Below are 26,835 nucleotides of genomic sequence, written 5' to 3'. Positions count from 1 at the left end.
GACTGAGCGATTGAATACAATGCTCGACTACTGTATTTTGTGTTTCATAGTAATGAAGGTGTAGGACCTAGGCTATAACCAGATGTATATTTGATAATAAATTATGTATAACAGTGCATCATCCTTCTGTCCCATTGTTGGAGTCACTCTAAAATTACCTTCCGATATACTGCAGGTAAACTGTAATACATGGGTGAACTATGTCTCCATGGCCACGTTATTTCGGACTTTTACTGTATAGCATTATTTCATAACATAATTCCCATTGCTTGATTCAAGTTCCATCATTTTAATTTTGCAAGTGGATGTAAAAAACCAAAATGTTCTTGTAAATTTTAAACTGTGCACCAATTGTAATTATTACAAGTTCTTATCACTATGTTATATTAAAACTGTAAGTTATATCGAATAGTGATAATTTTACATCCTATGCTTAGCTTTTTATTTATTGAAAGCATCACTAAGGTTCAAGTACAGCGAGTCCCACTGAACGTTCCCGATGTTTCTGTCAGTTGATCAGTTGCAGGTCCCCCCCCCACAACCACTGCTTGCGTCTCCACAAGGGAGGGCTTGCTAAGGTTTGCTGAATAATTACTCCACATGTTGGCTGTGCAGTGAGTCGGCTAAGAATAAATGGAGCTTATTCTGTTACGTTATGTTATTTTTTTGTAATGTTAACATATTCAGTGCATAAATGTACATACAGAAAAAGAAATAGTGTGGCAGACAAACAAGGGAAAACTTAAGACATAAATTTTCTGCCACCCAATTCTGTGTAGAAAAACAATACTGAAAGCCAGATTTGTATAATATATTCGTTATTGTAGGTACGTTAGCAAAAAGCCACAATTTAAATCACACAGAATTGTGTGCACTCAAAGTTGGGTTTTTGGCGTCTTGTCAGCCCATTTGAGTTGTGTGGATATAAAGGGAAGAATTGTGACGGTGTCTTGTATAGTGATGGGTCGTTCGCGAACGAACTGACTCTTTTGAACGACTCCCTCCTTCGAGCTAGTAACGAGGTAGCTCGCTCGTTGAGAGCTGGTCGTTCGCGAGGCACTTCCAGCTCCTTCAGCTCGTGACTCTCAACCAGCTCACAGCTCGTCTCACGACTCCCGCTCTCGAATAACCAATGGCATTCAATGCATGATCACGTGACATCTGCAGTTACTTTGAGAAAGACAGAGAAGATGAGACTGCGCCATACGCCAGTAGCGGACGGATGTAAAACTAATATTACGCGGCTTTCTATCTGCTGATGTGTGTGTAGAAAAATATATGTATAACATTGTATAACGTTTATGTTGCAGGCTTTGTTTTTTTTTCATCTATTTTGTTTAACATAATACGATTGTCCCTGTTATCCTTCTGATTCCTAATGTCATAGATTACACTATTATTGACAGTTTCGATATGTTACGCAACCAGCTCTTTGGACGATGTCGTTCGCGAGCTGTCTAGCCTCTCGTGAACGAACTGACTCTTTTGAACGACTCTCTCTTGGAAGCGCGAGCCAACGAGCTAGCTCGCGCCTAAGAGCCGGTTGGACCCATCACTAGTCGTGTATAGTTTCTGAGGTAGCTCAGTCGGTAGAGCATTCATGCGCTAAGTGAAGGATCCAGGGATCGATACCCGGCCCCAGAACAATTTTACTCTTGAAATTATTCAAGCCTGCTTTACAGGGAGCATCTACCTGAAAGCCAGATTTGTATAAAACAATACTAAATTAGGCTTAACGAAACAGGAGCTGTAAATGACTAGAAAAGCCAATGACAACTTCATGTGCTTACCGAAAAAAATTATAAAATGCAACTCGTACCTTCAATCCAAAGGTGATAATATAATAATATAATATAATTATGTTGTACGTAGCAAGATTGATTATTCAATTGATAGGATATTTTATGAGGTTGTCACGACTGAGATATCTATTGCCAATTGCTTTTATTTGTCAGAAGGCCCTGACTGACGGGTATATAAGGACTGGCGCTCTTAGGGGTGGAGGTCGGAGTTTGGGATGGCCCACAAGCAACAAGTTATACTAAATATGTTAAACATAAAAATGACCTATGTAACGAGTATCGGGTACTAGGAAATTACCCTTACAACAATGTGAATTATGTATTACACAAGATGGGCAACATTTCAGTAGCTACTGTGAGGAGGGTGAGTAGGCTTACCGAATATTATTAAGATAACATAGTACACGAGTTTTAACACAGCGAAGCACCGTGAGTTTGTGGATACAAGCAGCGGCAGTTAACATGGGCGACAGACCTGCTGCTGATCGGAAGACAGAAACACAGGGAACGTTTGCTGGGACTCAATGTATTTATGAAGTTACAAAATATGTGACTAAATTAATTTAAATACATATTCTCTGCAAGAATATATGCATGTTGAACCTATATTCAAAGAAAATGGGACACTCTATAATGTTAGTAATACATAATTTATTTACACCTTTCACATTGCCTATTCTGTATCTCTTTTTGTAGCAAAAAAAATTGCATAAACTAATTTAAATAATGCAATAATAAAATATATAAATTTTATAAAAACTTGACATTTTAAACAATCATTAGAAGATACTTGGAGTTGTCATTTTTATCACATATATATTAGACGTTTTTGTTACAACCTTTCCCTTTAACTAATGAAGACTGTAAAAATTATTTCTGTATAATGTGTAAAAGAATATGAATGAATCCATTGCCATTATTTATTCATTCACTTATAAGCTATTTCCCATAAATCTAGATATATCATTCACACATTCTGAATCGGTATCTTGGACAATAAAAAAAAAATGTTCTATCCAAAACTGAAGAACTCAAATCTTAGATCTTGTTCATTCTAATGTGATCTGGTATGTTTAACAATAATCTCTGTATTAGTGACTGTTTTTATGCCTTAGTGTTGCAATACGAAGTATTTTCAATGTAACTACATGGACTGATACTAGTTACCATAGATAATAAATAAATGTATAAATGGTACCAAAGAAATGCTGCTGAATTATGTTTCATTAGCACTTTGCAATATTTCTGCAAGTGCTACTCAGCCATAAGACATGTCTGATTGTTAGCTACATTTGAATTCCTTTAAGTGTAAATTGTGTTATTTTACATATTTTGGAAATAAAGTTATTTTTGTTTTGAATGATGGCCTCTTCATTTACATCAAAATAAGATTTTAGTTATGTAGTAATAGCGACCAAATCTTCAGAAGCTTTTAGTTTTAAATGTACCTTCCAAAAAATTTGGATACTCCTCGAACAAACAAGTAAGTTTCAGCAAATTATATACAAAGTATTTAAGCTTTTCAAAAAGTAAGCAAAAAAGTGACTGGGGTTTCCCAGAATTCCAATGATTGCGTGAATAAATCTTTGTTTTATTTCTTTATCATTTTGAATGTATTATTTTTTTATTCTTTAATATTTATTTATCTAGCTGCCACGGTGGTCTCACGGCTAGAGCGCTGGACTTATCCTGTGGACCCGGGTTCGATCCCCTGTATACCCCCGATTTATAACTTGTGTTGGGCAAGCTCATGGTCCAGAACACAAGGGTTTTCTCCGGGAAGCTCTAGTTCCCCTGTGGCATCCCAACAAATCTCCATAATCGTCTCATCGCAGGTGTAGTGTAGACCAGCCTCCTATGGCGCACCCTGGGCAACGACTCTGTCGGTAAATTGGTCTACATAACTGGCTTCATATGGGTGAATGATGTAAATCAAGTACCCGCCATTAGTTAAAAAAATATATATAGTGAAACCTCTCCTTACGGACACCCCCAATATACAGACACTCCTCATATACGGACAGATTTTTATGTCCCAACTGAAATAATATAGAAATAATGATAAATTAAACTCTCGTTTCTCTCAGACATGGACACGGACAGCTGTTTGACAGTCCTAAAGCTTGCTTTACCTCCTAACTGCAGACAGAACTTTGATTTCAAGACCTAATGTGTTACAGAAATGGAAAATTTAGTTTTGAGAACTGTACAGAAATTCCTTAACATGAAAGAAGACAGTAAGGGTTTTGTAGGCTACCACTAGCCCAGCCGGCTACTCCTTGTTAGCTGGAAGCAGGTGGATAAACAAAGCCATAAAATTTAACCTGTCTGATGGTTCCAAGGTTTCCGCGATCGTGAAATTGTATTCAACACATGATAGGGTTAGTAGGATTATTCTCTTCACTTCAATCAGTTGTTCTGTTTCGAGAGACATGGCACCTGAACGTAAAGGTTAAGTTGAAAACTGTAAATTACAGTACTGCATAACTGTAGACCTAGAATAAAATTGCATGGCACAGTACTTTATTTTCCTTTTTCCGTCTTATCTACTGTAGTTCAAAGTTGCAAACAATTTACTGTAGTATACTGTATCTAGAATTAAACTACAGTAATACATTTCATTTAAAGCATGAAGGGATACATAATGCATATTATAAATTTACTGTTAGATTGGGGTGCCACCCTTCCAATAAAGGACACCTCCCAGATTGTTACATCCCTTCGATGTTCGTAAATGAGAGGTTTCACTCTATATTTATCCGATTATATGCAGATAACATTAGTTGCTCATTTGATAATGCTCGTCACTTATTCACTTACAAATAAATTACACAACATCGACAGATGGCAGCATCTAGCGAAGATTTCTTCAACTTTATGTTACAATAAAGAAAGTTTATTTTCTTATTGATTGTACCTAGAACAAAGATGTATTCACACAAAAAAAAATCTTCAAACTAACTGGTAAAAAGTGGCGAGGTGCAATGGACATACTAAGTAAGATATACCGGGTGTTCACAAATTATCAGTACAACTTCAACACTGGATTAAAAAAAAAAATCAAATATAATATCGCTGTGAGGCTTCTTGCAACTGAAAGAGCATCTCTCCAGGTTTTAAGAAAATTTTTGCTTTGTGTTGGGTATGATTACTAATTGATCATTCCTACTTACTTACTGGCTTTTAAGGAACTCAGAAGTTCATTGCCGCCCTCACATAAGCCCGCCATTGGTCCCTATCCTGAGCAAGACTAATCCATTCTCTATCATCATATCCCACCTCCCTCAAATCCATTTTGATATTATCTTCCATATACGTCTCGGCCTCCCTAAAGGTCTTTTTCCCTCCGGCCTCCCAACTAACACTCCATATGCATTTCTGGATTCGCCCATACATGCTACATGTCCTGCCCATCTCAAACATCTGGATTTAATGTTCCTAATTATGTCAGGTGAAGAATACAATGCGTGCAGTTCTGTGTTGTGTAACTTTCTCCATTCTCCTGTAACTTCATCCCTCTTAGTCCCAAATATTTTCCTAAGCACCTTGTTCTCAAACACCCTTAACCTATGTTCCTCTCTCAAAGTGAGAGTCTAAGTTTCACAACCATACAGAACAACCGTTAATATAACTGTTTTATAAATTCTAACTTTCAGATTTTTTGACAGCAGACTGGATGATAAAAGCTTCTCAACCGAATAATAACACGCATTTCCCATTGATCATTCCTAATTAACTGAAATTACTACTCCACAAGAAAATGTGCAATGTATGTCTTGGTTTGTTGAAACAAAATCAGCCACACAAGCGCAAAGAAATTTCAGGACCAGGAATGGAAGGAATCCACCTTCACTATCCTCTATTTGGAAGTGGCACCGAAGTTGATGGAAAATATCAGTGTTCTGCAGCGGAAGGGTGCTGGCCAACTAGCAAGAGCACGTGCGTGATGCGTACCTGCATAGCCCTCACAAATCAGTTTGCACTGCTGCCAGGCAATTGTAGTTACCACGATCGACGATTCATGAAGTTCTGCACAAGCATTTACGTCTTCATGCCTACGAAGTGCAGCTGCTAAAGGCCCTTCAATCAGACAATAGACCACGACATGTAAGAGTTTACTGTTGACATGTTGGAGCAAAATGACAACGATAGAACATTCAAGTGTGTTCTCTTCACTGATGAAGCAACATTTCATGTATCCAGCATACTAAACTGCCATAATGTTGGGATCTGGGGCTCTGAAAACCCCCAAGACTCGCACGAACTTGTGTGCGACAGCCCAAAGATTGTATGGTGTGGGATTATGTGCAGTCAAATCCTTGGCCCATTTTTCGTTACAGCCAATGTGTACATGGACATGCTCACCGAATTTGTGACCCCACAACTGGAAGACAACTGGAAACCATCTTCCAACAGGATGGAGCAACTCCACTTTGAGGTTTGGCTGTGCTTGAAGTTTTGGATGAAAAGTTTTCTGGAAAGTTGTTGTTGTTTTCTAATGCCAGGCGTTTGACAATAAAGTCATTTGACCTCTTGCTCTCCAATATTTTTCAAAGATATTATCATGGTCAGCCACTGAAGTACAGATTTTGAGATGTTCTGAATCCATTTCTTGGTTTGAGTTGCACAATGGGCAGTTAGGGGACTGATATATTCCAATTCTATGCAGGTGTTTGGCCAAACAATCATGCGATGAAAGAGTAATGGAACGGAGAAAAATTCTCTCCAGCGCCGGGACTTGAACCCGGGTTTTCAGCTCTACGTGCTGATGCTTTATCCACTAAGCCACACCGGATACAACCCCAGCGTCGAACAGAATTGTCTCTGATTGAGTTCCAACTCTTGGGTTCCCTCTAGTGGCCGCCCTCTGCACTACGTCATAGATGTCTATGAACATAGGACCGAAGTCCACACATGTGCTGAGGTGCACTCGTTATGAGTGACAAGTTGGCCGGGATCCGACGGAATAAGCGCCGTCTTAAATCACTTCGTGATTTACGCATATCATATATTATTTCAATGTACCGAAGTACATATGATATTTCCATGCAGATTTTCTGCGTCATCATACGATGAAAGAGTAATGGAACGGAGAAAAATTCTCTCCGGCGCCGGGACTTGAACCCGGGTTTTCAGCTCTACGTGCTGATGCTTTTATTCCGTCGGATCCCGGCCAACTAGTCACTCATAATGAGTGCACCTCAGCACATGTGTGGACTTCTGTCCTATGTTCATAGACATCTATGACGTAGTGCAGAGGGCGGCCACTAGAGGGAACCCAAGAGTTAGAACTCAATCAGAGACAATTCTGTTCGACGCTGGGGTTGTATCCGGTGTGGCTTAGTGGATAAAGCATCAGCACGTAGAGCTGAAAACCCGGGTTCAAGTCCCGGCACCGGAGAGAATTTTTCTCCGTTCCATTACTCTTTCATCGTATGATGACGCAAATATCTGCATGGAAATATCATATGTACTTCGGTACATTGAAATAACAAACAATCATGGCCTGTTGCTAATCTAAATGCAGCTACAGACGATTTTCGTGGTAAATCGGGAATTAACTGTGGATTTTGATGCAGAGAGTTCCATTTTTTCCCTTGAGATTGTGTTATCAAATTTTGTTTGTTGAAGTTTAAGTATGTAGAATTAATAAATCTTTTCACAGAGTAATACGTAGACTTAGTAACAGGTCTGTAAGTAATTCAGGAAATGTAAGATGATGTGCCACCCTCAGATAAACAACATATTCTATACCTTTGTATGTAATCATCCTTCATACCATTTGTAAGGCTTGTTATGCATAACATTCCAACAGCTGTTTCTCCACACCTATTGAAAATTGAACACATGTTTATATGAAACTTATTTCTCAGACTAGTCCATACTGCCACCCCCTAAAATATTTATTATTCCTGAACCACCCTATATATGCATGAAAGAAACCTCCATTTACATAATAAATATTGTCACATGTTCATATGTCATTTCAACTATTTGTAAGGGTTTTTTGATATGTCCATGTTGTCAGCATACTGCTCGATAATACACTGATTCATTAGTTTCTGATATTTGAAAACTTCTTTATTCTGAAGGAAGATTAAGAAGTGCACAAAAGGAGAGGGAGGGGGAGAATAAATCGCTGTCTCAATGATAACAGTGTGACATTCATGCAAGAAGTTTATTTCATCAAATAACTCATTAAAAAGTTACAAAAACTATCTGGAAATATATAATTCTGGACATGTGGGCTTATAGTCTAGGTTACAGTTATTGGTTTTTAAAGTAATTACACGCATTATGCAGGTATAATCGCCGCGGCCTCATGCTTAACATGCCGGCATCATACAAGAACGTGCGGTGTGCTTTTAAAACAATTTTCCGACCGATTGTTGCTCTGTAGGTTTCACTATAAGCGTCACGTTGTTACGTCTACTTCCTCGATAAGAATAAGCACTAGTTTGTTATATTGTTAAATGGCTATTATTATTATTTCATATACGAGTACGTTGACATTCTGAATTCTTAATAATAACTCTATAATAATAATTTTGATCACATACCTTAATGTTCGTCCACAGCACAAGACATTGCAACCTCGGTTTTAGTCCACGTGGATTAGACAAGTAGATGTCATTTTATAATGGAAGCAGCTTATTGGTTGTAACATTGAAATTGAGGCGAGTGATTGGAGCAGCGACATAAGAAATTGAAAAGAATAATACAATTAAATTTCAAACACCTGCCGAATGTTACTCACAAGGCAGCTCACAGACCTGCCGAATGTTAAGCATGAGACTGCAGCGATAATACTTAAGGATTTATTGAGATTTAAAATATGAAAAAAGCCGCCCTTAAAAAAAATAAATGTTATAACAAGTAAAATCAAATAAGATGTAAATACTTTTAGGTAATTTCGTGCTATTTTTTTAATTACTTTACTGGAAATCATACACAATCAACAAACAGAATGTAAAAAAAAAAATGAATGCTGAAGAGAAATCAGTATTTCACTTCGGATGTACTGTTTTCCAGTCACTGTACATTACATTACTGTCTGTAGGCCAGCTGAAAAGTTCTTCATAAAATGCTGTATGCTCACTTGGTTATGTACTGCTTCATTTTTTCCAAGTCTTGCACTTCTTTCTGTTTTATTGGCACTTTTCCTGCTGGGTAGACTGGGCTTGTTGGTGGAGGAACAGATTCTCACAGAAGTGCCATGAAGAATGTGTGGCTTACTAATCCATTGATTAATACTACTAGATACTTTGATGTATCCAACTCTGTCATGCGTATACTCAAAGTGGAATAGGGTACACATTGCAAAATTGATTATCTCACTTGTTTGTTCCTTCTTTCTTCAGAAACAGCAGTCTTTTGTAATGTTTATTCTGTTTTCTGCTGTTCCAATTCAATCACCACTGCCAATTGAATAGTTTTAAAACAGTCCATTTAAAGCAAACTGTGATATTAACTTGCCTCTAACAAGCCAACGAACAATGTCATTGGCGCCCTTTCAAACAAAAACAACGGATTTATCAATGTACTTCCGAAACTACGATAAAAATGAAAATGTCAAAAATGATGACTTAAAAAAATCAATTCAAATGTATGATCTTCACAATCCCAGGGATATGCAAGATGTAGTGAACATAATTTATGATAAAAATGATAATGATGACAAAGTATAGTCCGCATCACCTTACTTAATACCGTAAGGGTGAAACCTAACAATTCTTCCCCTATTACTACATAATATGAAAATCACTAATCCATTAGTATATTATACTAATGGATTATAGTGATTTTCTAGCTCTCAGGTTCAATTTCCTTTTACCAACTTTGTTTCGAATTTCGACAAATACTACAACTGGCAGTTATTTTCTGTTATGTTGGCAGCAACAATTTCGGTTTGCAGTAAAGGAAACTGATGAAAATGCAAGTAAATATATTTTTAGGTTAGGTCTCATGAATCGTAAACTGTTTAGTCAAAGCAATGAATTTCATGTTGCCAGACAAAATAGATTTTAATATTAGATTATACTAATTCTGAATTACCAACATAATATGCGAGAAGTCCAGGAGGAAAATATACTATGTCATAAATTATTGAACCATTTAAGAAACCACCTCGCAACATAAAGATGAGATGTGGTAAATAAGCAAGATATTGTTGTTGTTAATACTGTATTATTATTATTATTAATATAATTATTTCAGTACGTAGCATTGTGATTTTACCCTCTTTGGTGATATCTGGTATTAGTTGGCAACACTGAAGAGGCAGACAAATTAGATTTTTAGGAACTACACTTACGTGATCCTCACTATACCTGATGACAAAAATGATACAGATTGTGAAGCTGTAATGGAAACTTGTGATGGTGGTTCTGATACCATTCAAAATGGTATATATGAAAAGAGAAATGATAGTGCCTATTCTGAATGCATTTCCGAAGCTGTTGTAGAAACTCGTTTTGGAGATTTTAATGATACGTGTATGAAAAGATAAATAATATTGTCTGGTGAACTAAATGCTCAAATTTTCTTCCTGAATAATGGGAATGAAATAAATAGCAGGCAACTATTCCTAAAAAGACTATTCCAGGAGTTAGTGTTAGACCAGCTGTCCAGAAGAAGCACAGTTATAGTGAGGATCACGTAAGAGTAGCTCCTAAAAGGCTAATTTGGCCGTATCTTCAGTGTTGCCAACTAATACTAGATATCACCAAAAGAGGGTAAAATCACAATGCCATGTATAATAATAATAATAATAATAATAATATAGTATTAACAATAACGATGTCTTGCTTATTTACCACATCTTGTCTTTATGTTGGGGAGGTGTTTTCTAAATGGTTCAATAATTTGTGAAAGAGTATATTTTCCTTCTGCACCTGTCGCACATTATGTTAGTAGTTAGTAGATTACTGTATGATCTAATATTAAAATGTATTTTGTCTTTTTTTAAATCCGTGGCACTACAGCCCACGAAGGGCCAAGACCGACCAGCCGGCTGCCAGCCTCACGGCCACATGCCGAGGTAGAGGTGGACGATCATCCAACCAGAATGGAGGTATTGTGTGGTTAGCACGATGATCTCCCCAGCCGTTATAGCTGGTTTGCGTAACCGGATTTCGCTATCGTAGCTCCCCAAGTGCATCACACTGCTGGGAGGGCACTGGTCCCATACACTGGCCGAAATTTCATGAGAAAATTTCTTCCCCCATGAGGACTCGAACCAGCACGCATTCCGTAATGCGAGTCCTAGGCATGATGCCTTAGACCACGACGCCACGGTGCAGGACTGTATTTTGTCTTACAACATGAAATTCATTGCTTTGATTAAACAGTTTACGATTCACGAGACCTAACCTAAAAATGTATTTTCTTTGATCACGTGAAATGATTAGTACGAATTCCGAAAACGAATGTCATGTTGAAATGTATGCTTAAGAATATTTACTCCATTATTGTAATAAAAGTCTGAACACAAAAGAAATTAATTAAAATATGAAATGGTATTTCTGTCGATTACCCAAGGGCCTGTATCACACAAAATAATATGTTATATTTATTTACACTTAGACTACCTTATTATTATCTTGAATTGTAACCACAACACAAAGCAATACATACAATAACTATTATGTATTAATATTAATACGCATATTAATTAATTATTAGTATGTTTAAATTTCACTAACTTCCAATAATAATAGGCTCAGAAATCTAGAACAATTTGAATTTTCAGAATTTAAACTACTGATAACTTGTGTCACTGCTGCCAACATAACAGCTATAAAATCACTACCAGTTGTAGTATTTCTCAGTACCGAAATTCGAAATGAAGTTGGCAAAACAAAATCCAACCTGCAAACTAGAAAATCACCATAATCCACTAGCTTATGTAGTAATTGGGGAAAAATGGTTACGTTTCACCCTTAGGGTATTAATTAAGCTGATCTAGAGTATACAAGAGTAATATCACTACCACTCGAACAAGGGCTTCAGAAATTTTTCCCAGTAGACAATAGAGAAGAATCTCCCAGCTCTTCCACAGAAAATAGGCACAAAAGAAACAGAAGCTGCTCCTTTTTGTTAGTTTATGCACTGTTACAATGGCAACTAAATGGAAGAAATAAACTATCAGACAGAAAGTGAAAATAAGAGATTTCGAGACTCATCCTAAAATAACACCATCACATAGGGCAAAAAAGACATGTTTGCCAACTACTTCATTATAGGGAATAATGAAGAAGAAAAAAACTTCCAATGCCGAGTTTCAGTGTGGTTCAGGTTCAACCAAACGGAAAAACTTTCGTGCCTCACCATTTGAAGAGTTCAAAAATACTGCAATGAAATTTATAGTAAATAATAATTTTATTGTAGACCTAATTAAATGATTATAATGTTTGGTATATAACACACATATTAATACATATTATTACTACTAGTTATTTTAGCCTTTTCTTCCCATTTTATGTAAACCCCCCTTTTTAAGGGAAAAAAAATCTCTCTCAGATATATTTGGCCCAACAGTTAACAATAGATAGTGCACCTCACAGAAGGTTAATAGCAACAATATGGAAAATGTAATAGAAAATTGTATACAGTCTAATAAATATAGTTAATTTTCATTTTATAAAATTTATTCGGGTTAGCAATAACAACTGATAACGAAGTAAGTTTTAAGCCAAGGTCAATGCAAGTAATCCGAGACTTCTTCATCAATTCATATGACTTCTTAACGGGGAAATGATAAACTACTGACTGTATTCATGCTCTATATCCAAGCACATAAAAATTAAATTTCGGAATTTTTCAATTAACAACTATTTTGAAAAGTTGGCCTGTTTTACTTTGGTGTATTTACACAGCTATATACGTAGTATAAGAAATACTGTTTACAAATGAATCACTTATTTAAGAAAGGCTCTTCGTCCACAAAACAGGCATTTTCATTTTATTGTATGAATGAAATCCTTATACCAAGGCGCTTCATATTGGCAAGAAAGGCCGCATGTCCAACTCATCGTGTGTGTAATATGGGGTTTCGTAATAACTGTTTATTTACGAATGGCCCTATGTCCTGGAGTAAAGACCTTTCATAAATAAACTTGGGTTGTAATGGTTGGTGAACGGAAATTCGAAGTATGTAAAAAAGCATTCACGAGTCTGTTAGCTGTTGGTGAGAAGAACGTAAGGAGGTTACAAAAAGTCATTTCATTGGATAAATCCCCAGAGTACAACAGAGGCAAACAACAGAACCAGAAGACTAATCCAATCACTACAGTGATGCAAGTAAAAGATCACATTGCAAGTTTTCCCTTGAAAACAAGTCATTACTCTCCCAAGGAAGTAAACTATCTTCATGCAAAGTTAGACATTAAAAAATGTATACCCTTTTTAAGGAGAAATATCCAGATTGTTCTGTAAAATATAGTTTTTACTATAACACTTTTAAAGAGCATCTTGACTACAGGTTTGGCAGACCGCAGATAGACACATGCTGTGAATGCGAGGAGCTTCAGGTCCATGTTAAAAGTCCTACTCTTAATGAAACTGCTAAGAGAAGCTCAATTAATTGTTCACAAAAGGAGGAGCAATAAATTTTATACATCACTGAAGCAAATGAAAAATGTTATGCTTTATTTAATGACGCTGGCAACTGCCGAGGTTAAATCAGCGTCGTCGGTGTGCCGGAATTTTGTCACCCAGGAGTTCTTTTACATGCCAGTAAATCTACTAACATGAGCCTATCGCATTTAAGCACACTTAAATGCCATCGACCTGGCCCGGGATCGAACCCGCAACCTGGTATAGAAGGCCAGCGCTATACCTACTGTGCCAATCACACCGACAAAGCAAATGAAGGAATACTGCAAAGATAAAAACGTTTTATGTTTAACCACTGATTATATGCAGAATATATATCGGTCTCATATTCCAATCTATCAGGTGTTTTACTTAAGGCCACTGACACAATGTATTTTCTATTCACAATGTTAAGTCTGGTGAGGCCTACTTTTTTGTATATCATGAAGGCATTGCAAGGAAAGGGAGTAGTGAAGTGTGCTCTTTCTTGCTCACATATGTGAGGGAAGAGGTGTCAAGCACATAAGTGAGCTGTATATTTACAGTGATAACTCACCAAAGCAAAACAAAAACCATTTCATGATTATCTTCTTGATGGCACTTGTGGATACGGGTCGCTTTTCAAGAGTTGTGTACAGACTATCAATACGTGGACATTCATACCTTCCAAATGACAGGGATTTTGGTACGGTGAAGCGCAGCCTAAACAAAGTGGATAGACATTATACAGTCAGAGAAGTGACAGAAATTATTGCAAGTGCAAGTCACAAATTTCGTGTTAGGTTTGTTAGAACTGAAGACATCTTGGACTTCCAAACCTGATGCTCCATTATGTATAAGAAATCTCCTGTATCAGAAGGAAGTTAAGTTTACAGATTGAAGAATTCTAAGAAAGGAAAGAGAAGTCTTTGCAATATCAAAATACTAAGAGTTCATCTGGACATAAATGGATACGTAGAGGCATTAGCCTACCTTACATTGGAGGATTACAAATGAAGCACTTTCTATTTGGTTTGGAAAAGCTTTTTCTGCTCCAAATGCAAACCAATTATAGAGGTCAAAGTTCGTGACCTGAAATCGCTTTTATACGCCATACCCGAAAACAAAAGTGAATTGTTCCGTACTCTCACATCTTCATGGCAAAAAGCAAAGTAGGAGGCAAGTGGAAGCAACACAGAAGGGAAGGGGTAAAAAAATAAGGAAACACAGTCCTATATCTCATGTTTACTGCTTATTTTTGTAATAAATGTGTTAATGGAAGAATGGAAAAAATGTGTTTATTTAAGAAAGGCCCTTTGTCCAGTCTTTTCAAAAAGCTGTAACCTTGACAATTTTGATGATAGTAACTGAAAATTTTCTTAACCCTTTCTAACCCAAATTAAATTTACAAGCAATCCATGTTGAAACAAATAGCTGTATTAGGACCAAGTTACAGGAGTGGCAACATTTGAAACAAAACTATATCGATGAAAATGTATTGAAATAGAAGTTATCCAGCAAAATTTACCTTCATATGTAACACACAAGTATATAAATGCTATAAAGTTAATTATTGCCATATGGTATCTATAGGTAAGAAAGGGTTAACATGTTTCCTTTATTTTGTAGTATAACATATCATGTTTTCAGATTTTTAAAATATTTAGTATTTTCAATAAACAGTTTTTTTTTTTAATTTCCCACGAAAATATGTTTTTCATAAATAAGTGATTCAAATATTTTTCTAAAGACTATAAAGAGAAATGGCAAGCATATACTGTAGAGAGAATCCATAATGCGTATTTAATGGCAAACATTTTTATAAAACATAAATAAAACACAACAAATTCAACTACATGCACATGTGGAAAGAGATTGAGCAACCCTTCCACACTTCCTGTAACACAGTGTTTAGGGAGATTTCTGTTCCAGAACATTTTTGCTCTCTATCGATGTAATGGTACAGTATATTATAAAAAAATATGAGAACTAACTTAAAATATCACTGATGTCAGATCAAATACATATCACTGCTTCCAAAATTACGTGTAACTTTCTTTCTTTTTTCATACCGTACAGATTATTCTTTAGAATATAAAACTATAATTCGAAATCCACAAAAATTCTCTCACTTTACATTTTTATTCCATTGTTTTTAAGACCTAAATAAAATATTACCAAAGTAAAATAGAACTCACTGTATCTCACAATTATCTGCCATTTTTCTCGGCTGCCAACGCCTCTAGTTTCTTCAGCACTCGTCCCATGTCTGCATTTTTTGATAATTTAAGATAGTTCGTCTTTCTCAAGTAATGAATTTCCAACCAACCAGGAACACTGTTCTTGAGTAGCTGTATGTGTTCTTGCAGTTCCGCTATAAGGAAAATACACATGTTATTACAACAAATTTATCAAGTTTATCTTAGTATGTACTGTGAAATTCGAATTTAATTCCTCTCGTATTTACACTTAATTTTAAAGCAAAAAGATTTACATATTAATAATCACACTCAATATTTTAAACTGGGGGAAGAAAAAAAAAAAAGAAATTAATAAATAAATAAATAAACATAAGATATCATGTCATTTTCACATACATTTCAGAATACCATTTATGCATGGAGCTAGAATTACAGAACTGCTTTACGAGGATATAATACAAATGGCTTTTAGAGAACCTGAAGGTTCAATGCCGCCCCCACATTATGCCCATCATCGGTCCCTATCCAGAGCAAGATTAATCCAGTCTCTACCATAATATCCCACCTCCCTCAAATCCATTTTAATATTATCCTCCCATCTATGTCTCGACCTCCCCAAAGGTCTTTTTCCTTCAGACCTTCCAATTAACACACTGTATGCATTTCTGAGTTCGCCCATACATGCTACATGCCCTATCCATCTCAAACATCTGGATTTAATATTCCCAATTATGTTAGGTGACTAATACAATGCATGCAGTTCTAGGTTATGTAACTTTCTCCATTCTCCTGTAACTTCATCCCGCTTAGCCCCAAATATTTTCCTCTCGAACATTCCTCTTAACCTCTATTCCTCTCTCAAAGTGTCAGTTTCACAACCATACATAACAATTAGTAATGTAACTGTTTTATAAAATTCTAACTTTCAGTTTTTTTTTAAGTCGACTAGATGACAAAAGCTTCTCAACCAAATAATAGCAGGCCTTTCCCATATTTATTCTGCGTTTGATTTCCTCTCGAGTATCATTTATATTTGTTACTGTTGTTCCGAGAATATAATATATAACAAAATTAAATATTATGCAAATCTAGTTTTTCTGGTAAAACTCCCTGTAAAGCAGATTTGAATAATTTTAAGGGAAAAATTGTCCCGGGGCGGGTATATATCCTGGGGCCTCTGGTTGAACCTACCAGTGCTCTACCAACTGAGCTACCCAGGAACTCCACCCAACACCATCTCAATTTTTCCCTTTATATCGACACAACTCGTGTGGGCTGACGAGATGCAGCTGGAAAGTTCAGTGAAAGTCGGACAGTGAAGATGATCTTGATCCACATCTTCATTAAGGTTACAGAAAGGGCATGTAGGAGATACTTCAATGGGCCTACCAATTCTTTGTTAATGTTTACGGAGGCAATATGACTTGTAAGTTATTTGAATGTTGCCACAATAGATTTAAGTGAAAGTTCAGTTATTAAATTAAAAGTACTGCATAATATCTCTCTTCCTACCTTCACTTCCCTTAGAAGCAATGTATTTTTTTATTAAATCATTATAGGCCTATTCTTATTATTTTTTAACAGAGTGATAAGACATTGGTACCAATATAAATTATATAAACATCAGGAAAATGTAAATTGCAGGGATGTTTCCCATGCAGTATTTCCACAAATAATATTAACTTTATTATATATTAACACAAAGTATTTTTTTCTTTTACTTGGGTATTTAATGACACTGTATCAACTACTAGGTTATTTTGCGTCGATGGAATTGGTGATAGTGAGATGGTATTTGGTGTGAGGCCAATTTCTTATAGATTACGTGACATTTGCCTTACAGTTGGGAAAAACTCGGAAAAAACTCAACCAGGTAATTAGCCCAAGCAGGAATCGAACCCACATCTGACCACAACTCTGGATCAACAGGCAAGCACCTTGCCGAGTGAACTACACCGGTGGCCAAAGTATTTTTCACCATGTGAAATTTTAAACAAATGTTAACATTTTATTGAAGAAAAAAATGAAATTTTTATACAGAGAACAGCACAACACAAGGAAATACAAAAACTTTTTAAACTGTCAACAATTTTATTTAATGGAACCATGGACCAAATTACTACACACATCTATATATATAATTTGAACTGGTAATGGAAATTACGGGAAAACGGCTGAACAGATTTTAATGAATGACTCCTGATTTTGAAGCTTGGAATCCAAATATTTTCAGAAAAAATAATAGTTTTCACAGAAATGTCAATTTTCCTACATAATTTTCCTATTTTCCAAAATCCATCTGTCATCAGTTTTGAGAACTAATAGCTTTTCAGTACAAGGCAGATACTTCACGGGAGCAGACTATGACATCAGTAACTCTCAACTATATGAGTCACTAAATATAATGCTATTTAGTGATTATATTCAAAATGCCAGAACCAAATTTATACAATCTGTAAAAACACATCCAAATCCACTGTTCAATAGTTTAGTAATTTCTAGTGTTTAATGTATGAGTGATTTCTTGTAAAACACTTCACTCCTGGTGAAAGTGTTGAATGTAAATTATACATATTTTTATACTGAATCATGTATTAGGTTACATACATCTTGTAAAATGCATGGGTCCATTTTGCGACCTGGTACTTAAATAAATATACATTTCTGGGGGGGGGGGGGGGGGAGATACTAAAATAAACAATATCATGGAGGCCATGACTCCAGAATTGCCAACAGATTCTCTGACATAATGCCAATAGGTCGCTCTTCATTTGTCTCTATCTTGGTTACTAAAAACTTCAAAGCTTATTACGAAGGTTATAATTATTATCATGAATAAAATTTACAGATCTGATTCTTGTGTAATTTTATTAGTACAGCTACGTAGTGTATATAGGTTATTAAAAACTACAAAACTCAAGAAGGATTGTTGAAATTATTTCCATTAAAAATGAAATATTACAGGTGTAATACGGTGTATTTTGTCACTGATACACATTGATACTACCGTATTTGCTCGCGTAATTTGCGCCCCCGCGTATTTTGCGCACCCTAATTTTTAAGGGATTATTTTGAACTTTATTTTTGCTCCGTGTATTTTGCGCACACATTTTACGTACATATTTTTTTCAGTGTAGTACGGATTTTCCTTCCCTACAGTCCATCGCAGGTCATTCACCAGCAACTGAAGTACCTGCTTCAGAAAGAAACCCCAAAGTCCCGCTACTTTAACAATGCTTGTCCTTGGTAGAAACAAGCTACTGGTATAGAAAATTAGCCCTACCGTAAATACTTACCTTTACATATACTAATTGAGATAAACTCAGAACAGGACCTCTTATTTGAAAAATCCGCATATTTTTCGCACCCCAATTTTTCAGTGGCCAAAGTTAATTAAAAAGTGCGCAAATTACGCGAGCAAATACGGTATTATTGATGATATGAAAATGGGGTTATTTATGTAAGTAAACGTAGAGAATAACTTACATTAGATCTTCATTTCTATAATTTTCTGAGTAACGGGTATACATACATATGTTACTAAAAACTACAAATCTTACGTAAGACATAAATATTGTTATTAAAAATTAAATACTTATCTAATACACTCCAAAATGTCATATTCTTGCCAACAATCTGCAATGACCTGAAATAGCTACTACTTTACTCCCACATGAAAAAACCGCTGATCATCTTGACATTGATAGCCTATTTGCACTTCCGCATTGAAACTCAAAGAAATGAAGATGGATATGTCCAAGAAAAGTATTTAGCATAAAATCCATTCTGAGGGAAGTTCTTTTAAAAAAAGATACATTTGGCAAGGTTAAACTTCAATGAGATATTATGTTACTTTCAATGTAACATATTTCGCGGACCATGTTTAATTATTATGGAAGTAAGTACCTTTCAAAATATCTGATATTCTGTCTGGAAAATATATCTGAAAAATCTGTATTTAAACTTGTAATGAACTTAGTCTGCAGCAATTGCTGCACAAGCCACTAGTAAGTTTTTATAAAGTCAAGTGAGACAATAAGTACACTCTATATTAATACATCTAAAATGCAAACTGAAAAAAAAATGTATTTGTACCTTTTGATAATTTCTCCCTGTAGCTATTTCCAAGTTTTTCCAACGTGAAGTCCAAAGGCAAGACAGTTTTCTTTTCCGTTACGTAGAGATTCCTCAAGATACGTGCCAACTCTGGCAAGCGCACATGCTGTATTGCGATGCGGTCTTGAGCAGGTGAGCGTGTCATGGCCTGCAATGCCTTTGCTGCCTGTTTTGCTCGCACCTAATAAAAAAAATTTGATAATATTCCATATTTTAATGAAAATATCTTAATAATAATTACAGTATATGTGTTAAAAACAAAAAAGACTGACCTTCTCCAAAAGTGCCTTAGGAACACCTTTGAGCAGTGAAGATACTGGAGATATCTTTGGTTGAGAATTATTACTGATTAATTTGTTTGGAGTTGTTGGAGGTTCTATTCTACTAGATTCTTCAGCTGTGGTTTGCAATGCCTTCTCCATCCTGAGATTGCAGTTTATTAGATTCCTGGCTTGTTCTGCAAACATGACACACAGTTCAAGAAACAATTACTCTTAAATGGCGAATGCATAGTAATGTAAAAATGCGTGTCATAAAAGAATTTTTTCTACTTACTTACTGGCTTTTAAGGAACCCAGAGGTTCATTGCCGCCCTCACATAAGCCCGCCATTGGTCCCTATCTTGACCAAGATTAATCCATTCTCTATCATCATATCCCACCTCCCTCAAATCCATTTTAATATTATCTTCCCATCTACATCTCAGCCTCCCCAAAGGTCTTTTTCCCTTCGGCCTCCCAACTGACACTCTATATGCATTTCTGGATTCCCCCATATGTGCTACATGCCCTGCCCATCTCAAATGTCTGGACTTAATGTTCCTAATTATGTCAGGTGAAGAATACAATGCGTGCAGCTCTGCATTGTGTAACTTTCTCCATTCTCCTGTAACTTCATCCCTCTTAGTCTCAAATATTTTCCTAAGCACTTTATTCTCAAACACCCTTAACCTATGTTCCTCTCTCAAAGTGAGAGTCCAAGTTTCACAACCATAAAGAACAACCGATAATATAAGTGTTTTATAAATTCTAACTTTCAGATTTTTTGAAAGCAGACTGGATGATAATAGCTTTTCAACCGAATAATAACAGGCATTTCCCACATTTAATCTGTATTTAATTTCTCCTTAGTATCATTTATATTTGTTACTGTTGCTCCAAGATATTTGAACTTCTCCACCTCTTCAAAAGATAAATTTCCAATTTCTATATTTCCATTTCGTAAAATATTCTCGTCGCGAGACATAATCATATACTTTGTCTTTTCGGGATTTACTTCCAAACCTATCTCTTTACTTGCTTCAAGTAAAATTCCCGTGTTTTCCCTAATTGTTTGTGGATTTTCTCCTAACATATTCACGTCATCCACATAGACAAGCAGCTGATGTAACCCGTTCAATTCCAAACCCTCTCGGTTATCCAGACTTTCCTAATGGCATATTCTAGAGCGAAGTTAAAAAGTAAAGGTGATAGTGCATCTCCTTGCTTTAGCCCACAGTGAATTGGAAACACATCTGACAGAAACTGACCTATACGAACTCTGCTGTACGTTTCACTGAGACACATACAGTAATAAATTTCTCTAAGAGGTAGAAAGAATTTCCTAAATACAAGAATATTTCCAAATGGAAACGAGTCCAAATAAATTTACCCAGCACGTCTTTAGCAGAACAGTACTTCTTCAGATCTGGAGGTTGAGGGAGAGAGTCTGGTTCGATGTCTGGAACTTGGTCAATCTCAAACTCTGGATGCCAACGAGTCAGTTTGTCCCGAGGAATGATCATGGGTGGCACCAGGCTATGCAGGAACTCCTGAAAACACAATAACATAAAATAACTGAGAAACGTGTGATAAATAATTACAGATAGTACTATTTATACAATACAAAATAAATATTCAAACACAATTTTCTTGCAATGAGGAAGGGTCATTCATAATGAATTTGCAATAGTCTACGCAAACATACACACAAAACACACACACAAATGAATTATTTATGAGTCCAAAAGCCCACTATGAACCTGATACACAACAAACATTAATGTAATCAGTCAGTGTGGGTTCGGGAATGTGTCTAGCTTGAGGGTCAGTGCAATAAATATAATAAGTGTTCTCCTCTTTCAATTTAATTAAATAAATAAAGAAACAAACCAAGTCATAGATGGAATAGCGAGTATCTTTGTAAAACTGAGTAATAATATTACTGTGTACTTAGCTCTGTTTCAATCAATAATTCAGTATGGTATCTTGCAGTGTAGGCTTTCATGGCCGGATTCTATAGATCTAGATTCATTTTCCGGGCTGAGAGGCCGTGGTCTATTGGTTGGTTTTATACCAGACGTTTCATCTGCAACTGCGGCAGACATCTTCAGTGGAGTGGTATCCAAGGTCGCAAGACTCTTCTCGGCGTACCTGAGGCAACTGATCCTGTGGCTGGTTGTGCGGGCGTATTTATAGTGCGACTAACAGGCCTCGGCCCGCGAGCCGCACTATAAATACGCCCGCACAACCAGCCACAGGATCAGTTGCCTCAGGTACGCCGAGAAGAGTCTTGCGACCTCGGATACCACTCCACTGAAGATGTCTGCCGCAGTTGCAGATGAAACGTCTGGTATAAAACCAACCAATAGACCACGGCCTCTCAGCCCGGAAAATGAATCTAGATCAGTATGGTATATTAGGTTGGGGAGGAATGCCAAAATCGACTCTCCATCCTTTAAATTTGCTCCAAAAAAGAATTATCAAAATTTGTCTATATAAACCTTTTGATTACCGTACAAAATTAATTTTTCAGGAATTTGGTGTATCAAATCTAGAACAAATTTATAAACAAACATTGCTGATTTACTTCCATAAAAACCACAATAAATTTAAATTTGATCCTCATGAATACCATACGAGACAAAACTACAGTTTCTTTCTAAATACTACCAAATGCCACACAACTGCTGGATTAAAACACAGGATAAATTTTGGACCCAAAATATATAATACATTAATTAGAGCTTACCCTGAGCTAAGTACACTGAACACACATAGATTTAAGAAATAATCAGATTAATTATTTAATTGTTTAAGCTGATTGAGTTAAAAATTGATACTTTTGTACTTTTGTATTTTCTATTTGTATAGACCCTATTATTACATGCTGTATTATTTTACCATTTATTAATGTTATTGTGCTCAATGAACTCTCTTAATTTTGTGATATATTTTGTATAACTGATCTCAACTGCACCCGAGCACGAGCTTCTGCTCTTTCGGGCTGCAATGCCTAATGTAGCTCAAGTGTATAGTATTAAATAAATGAAATGAAATATTTCATAAAAAGATGTGAACAATGTATTGCAGAGAATCAGAGACATTATGAGCAACGAATGTCAGCCAGTGAAGTACAAATTCTACAACTCTTATTGTAAATTTTAGTAGGTTATTTTACGATGCTTCATCAACATCTTAAGTTATTTAGGGTCTGAATAAGATGAAGGTGATAATGCCGGTGAAATGAACCTGGGGCCCAGCACCGAAAGTTACCCAGCATTTGCTCATAAGGGGTTGAGGGAAAACCCCGGAAAAACCTCAACCAGGTAACTTGCCCCGACTGGGAATCGAACACAGGACACCTGGTTTCACGGCCAGGAGTGCTGTTACTCCACAGGTTTGGACTCTTATTGTAAATATTGTATCAGTGCCAAGAATACGGATGTGCACCTGGTAGTAACCTAGCTATATCTCAGCAGGGACTGGCACCGCCTATCTCTGATCATTTAGTATTAGTATTTATTTATTTAATCTGGTAGAGATAAGGCCATCAGGCCTTCTCTGCCCCTCTACCAGGGGATTACAACTATAATATGAATAAAATTACAATTAATATTAAATTTACAATTACAATTACAATAAAAATTAAAGTACGACAAGATTACCTGATTAATGAAAGCTAGACAATTTATCACAGAAGTTAAGAACAAAGAATATTTTTGTATTTACTGAATTACAAATTAAACCTAGAATAACAAAATTCTATAGTGATGAAATTACCATATATTGAGATATTTTGTGATAGATTAAGAGAACTATTTACAAGAAACCATGTCTGAACGAGTCTCAATTACTGACCAAATGCCTAGTAAGTTTGCATTTGAATTCAATTTTATTTCGACAGTCCCTGATTCTAGCAGGTAACGAATTCCAGAGTCTTGGCAGGGCTATTGTGAAAGAGGATGAGTATGAGGAGGTGCGATGGGATGGTAGTGTTAGTATTGTTTCATGGCGAGAGCATGTGTTCAGATTGTGATGGGAAGAAAGGTAAGTGGAGCGAGACGACAGGTACGAAGGAATAGAAGAGTTCAAGATTTCGAAAAGAAGGAGAAGTGAATGTAAATTTCTTTTCTTATCTAGTTTAAGCCAACCTATTGTTGGAGCATCACAAATGCTCCCCTCTATAGTTACACAATGAGAATACTTTGTAACATATATTAAAAAAACGTAAGAATTATATGAAAAATTGTATAATTTCTATAAATGCATTTAAGTGGCACTATAAATTTGATGAAAGATGAATGAAGATTAAAAACAAAACAAAAATACAGGACTTCAAAGCTACAGAATAGCACTATTTTAAAAATAATACATCAGAGAATTTATGGTTCACAATCTGCAAGTTTAAATCAACTGTATGAACTGGATACTTTGCAAAGTTCTTTATAAAATTAATTTTATTACATTTATCTCACCTCATGGTAATCCTTCACTTTTTCCAACATATTTCTTTGGATAGTATGTATGCGTTCCTGTAAGCGATCAGATGTAAATACTGGAGAATTTGAGGAACTATCACTACCTGTAACAAGAAGAATTGTAGGTGGTTAAAAAATATGCTTGTAGTTAATAATACATAGCATGCACATAATGAATATGCCGTATTTCATAAATATCACTAATGCATCATCCATCATCATCATTGTCATCATCACCACAAGAATTGTATAGTTTAGCTACTCTTAGATAAACATGTTGCAAAATTCTGTTGTTAATCTATAAACATATATATTATTTTATTTTAATTTTATTTATTATTTTTTTTTTACTTTATTTCATTCTTTTCATTTTATTTTAATGTACCGAAGTACATATGATATTTCCATGCAGATATTCTGCGTCATCATACAATGAAAGAGTAATGGAACGGAGAAAAATTCCCTCCGGCGCCAGGATTTGAACCCGGGTTTTCAGCTCTACGTGCTGATGCTTTATCCACTAAGCCACACCGGATACCCACCCCAGTGCTGGACAGAATCGTCTCAGTTTGAGTTCCAACTCTTGGGTTCCCTCTAGTTATCATATGTACTTCAGTACATTAAAATAAAATAAAATATATATGATATGCGTAAATCACTTCGTGATTTAAGAAGGCGCTTATTCTGTCGGATCCCGGCCAACTAGTCACTCATAACGAGTGCACCTCAGCACATGTGTGGACTTCAGTCCTACGTTCATAGACATCTATGACGTAGTGCAGAGGGCGGCCACTAGAGGGAACCCAATAGTTGGAACTTAAACTGAGATGATTCTGTCCGGCGCCAGGGTGGGTATCCGGTGTGGCTTAGTGGATAAAGCATCAGCACGTAGAGCTGAAAACCCGGGTTCAAATCCCGGTGCTGGAGGGAATTTTTCTCCGTTCCATTACTCTTTCATCGTAACCTATAAACAATTCCTTCTATTGCATTCAGCTATAAGACAGAAGAAGTGGCTCAAAAATATGTTGTAATGTATTGTATCCCAATAATTCAAATTATTGTTAAAACACAGCATGTAGACTGATTCTTCATTATTCATCTTAGGTACTTCATAAGCATACACCAATCTGAGAATAATTTTAAATGATTTATGTAAGTAAAAATTTAATTTAAAAAAATTCCGAGTTAAATAATATGCTGCAAAAAAGTGTTCTTAGGTGCATCGCACTACTCAAAAATGAAATGGGGAAAAATTATATTAATACGTAAATATGGCAAATCCATAATTCGCGGACTATTCCAAAGAAAAGGATGAAAAGCAGATTATGGAATCTTACCAACTTTAGGTGAAAAAAGAGGTGTCAAGGTAAGCTCATAGTGTTCAGTCTTAGATGCGGATCCAAACTTTCTGCACTTCTCTTGATGGAAAATATATGCATCAGGATAAATTCTTTTGATCTGACCCAAATGATGTTCTGTGAAGTTCCTGAAATAAATGCCACGAAAGTATCAAATATACACAATCGACCAGGTGGCAATGAGATCTGCATCAATAATGTTCACAAACTTTTAGGTTTCTGTAACACATTTGCGTAAGTCCAAAACTCAATAATAGGCACTGTTTTCTTTGTGTTAACATAATGCTACATTCAAAGAAGGAACAATAATAAAGTCTTCCAAGTTCTCTTTTGTTACTGGAAACAGAAAGGAACTTGAGTTTGAGCAACTGTTTACTGGTACTTCAGTTGTCTTTAACTCTGAAATATCATTTGTTGCATTTATTTTATTTTATTTTATTTTATTTTAAGATGTGAACATAACAGGCCAACCAATTACAATGTTCACTAAAATATTAGTTATTAAATACAAAAATTGCATACTGTATTTACTGACATAATTTATGCACCCCAATTTTTAAGCAATTCTCTCCTTTTTTTTTTTCTTTTGCAAAGTTTCCTGGCCAGTAAAAAAATACAATGACATTAAGGCTTGCCACATGCCTCAATACTTTCCATGACTATGCTTGAGTTGCAGTAACAAAGGATTGTCTATAGTTAATGTCCTCACTCACTTACTTACTTACAAATGGCTTTTAAGGAACCCGAAGGTTCATTGCCGCCCTCACATAAGCCCGCCATCAGTCCCTATCCTGTGCAAGATTAATCCAGTCTCTATCATCATATCCCACCTCCCTCAAATCCATTTTAATATTATCCTCCCATCTACGTCTCGGCCTCCCCAAAGGTCTTTTTCCCTCCGGTCTCCCAACTAACACTCTATACGCATTTCTTGACTCGCCCATACATGCTACATCCCCTGCCCATCTCAAACGTCTGGATTTAATGTTCCTAATAATGTCAGGTGAAGAATACAATGCATGCAGTTCTGCATTGTGTAACTTTCT

General features: G+C 35.9%; 1 protein-coding gene across 2 annotated transcripts in view; it reads right to left on the bottom strand.

Moving 5' to 3' along the window:
* The window catches only part of dup (double parked), a 54,796-nt gene that overhangs the window by 17,254 nt on the left and 10,707 nt on the right, over positions 1-26,835 (bottom strand). Inside the window, exons 5-10 of one of the 2 annotated variants that reach the window (XM_069845156.1) lie at positions 25,769-25,917; positions 24,429-24,535; positions 21,344-21,503; positions 19,966-20,150; positions 19,673-19,874; positions 15,575-15,750 (exon numbers count right to left, since the gene is read on the bottom strand). In XM_069845156.1, the coding sequence (XP_069701257.1) occupies positions 15,587-15,750; positions 19,673-19,874; positions 19,966-20,150; positions 21,344-21,503; positions 24,429-24,535; positions 25,769-25,917 (967 nt within the window). In that variant the 3' untranslated portion in view covers positions 15,575-15,586. Of the gene's footprint in view, positions 1-8,789; positions 15,751-19,672; positions 19,875-19,965; positions 20,151-21,343; positions 21,504-24,428; positions 24,536-25,768; positions 25,918-26,835 lie in introns of those variants that run through there. The other variant, XM_069845155.1, reaches the window with a different exon arrangement.

This window comes from Periplaneta americana, chromosome 14 (genome assembly GCF_040183065.1).
Source record: "Periplaneta americana isolate PAMFEO1 chromosome 14, P.americana_PAMFEO1_priV1, whole genome shotgun sequence".
In the NCBI taxonomy this organism is placed as follows: domain Eukaryota; kingdom Metazoa; phylum Arthropoda; class Insecta; order Blattodea; family Blattidae; genus Periplaneta; species Periplaneta americana.
The sequence above is the reverse complement of the archived record's forward strand: the minus strand, read 5'-3'. Positions and strand labels throughout refer to the sequence as shown.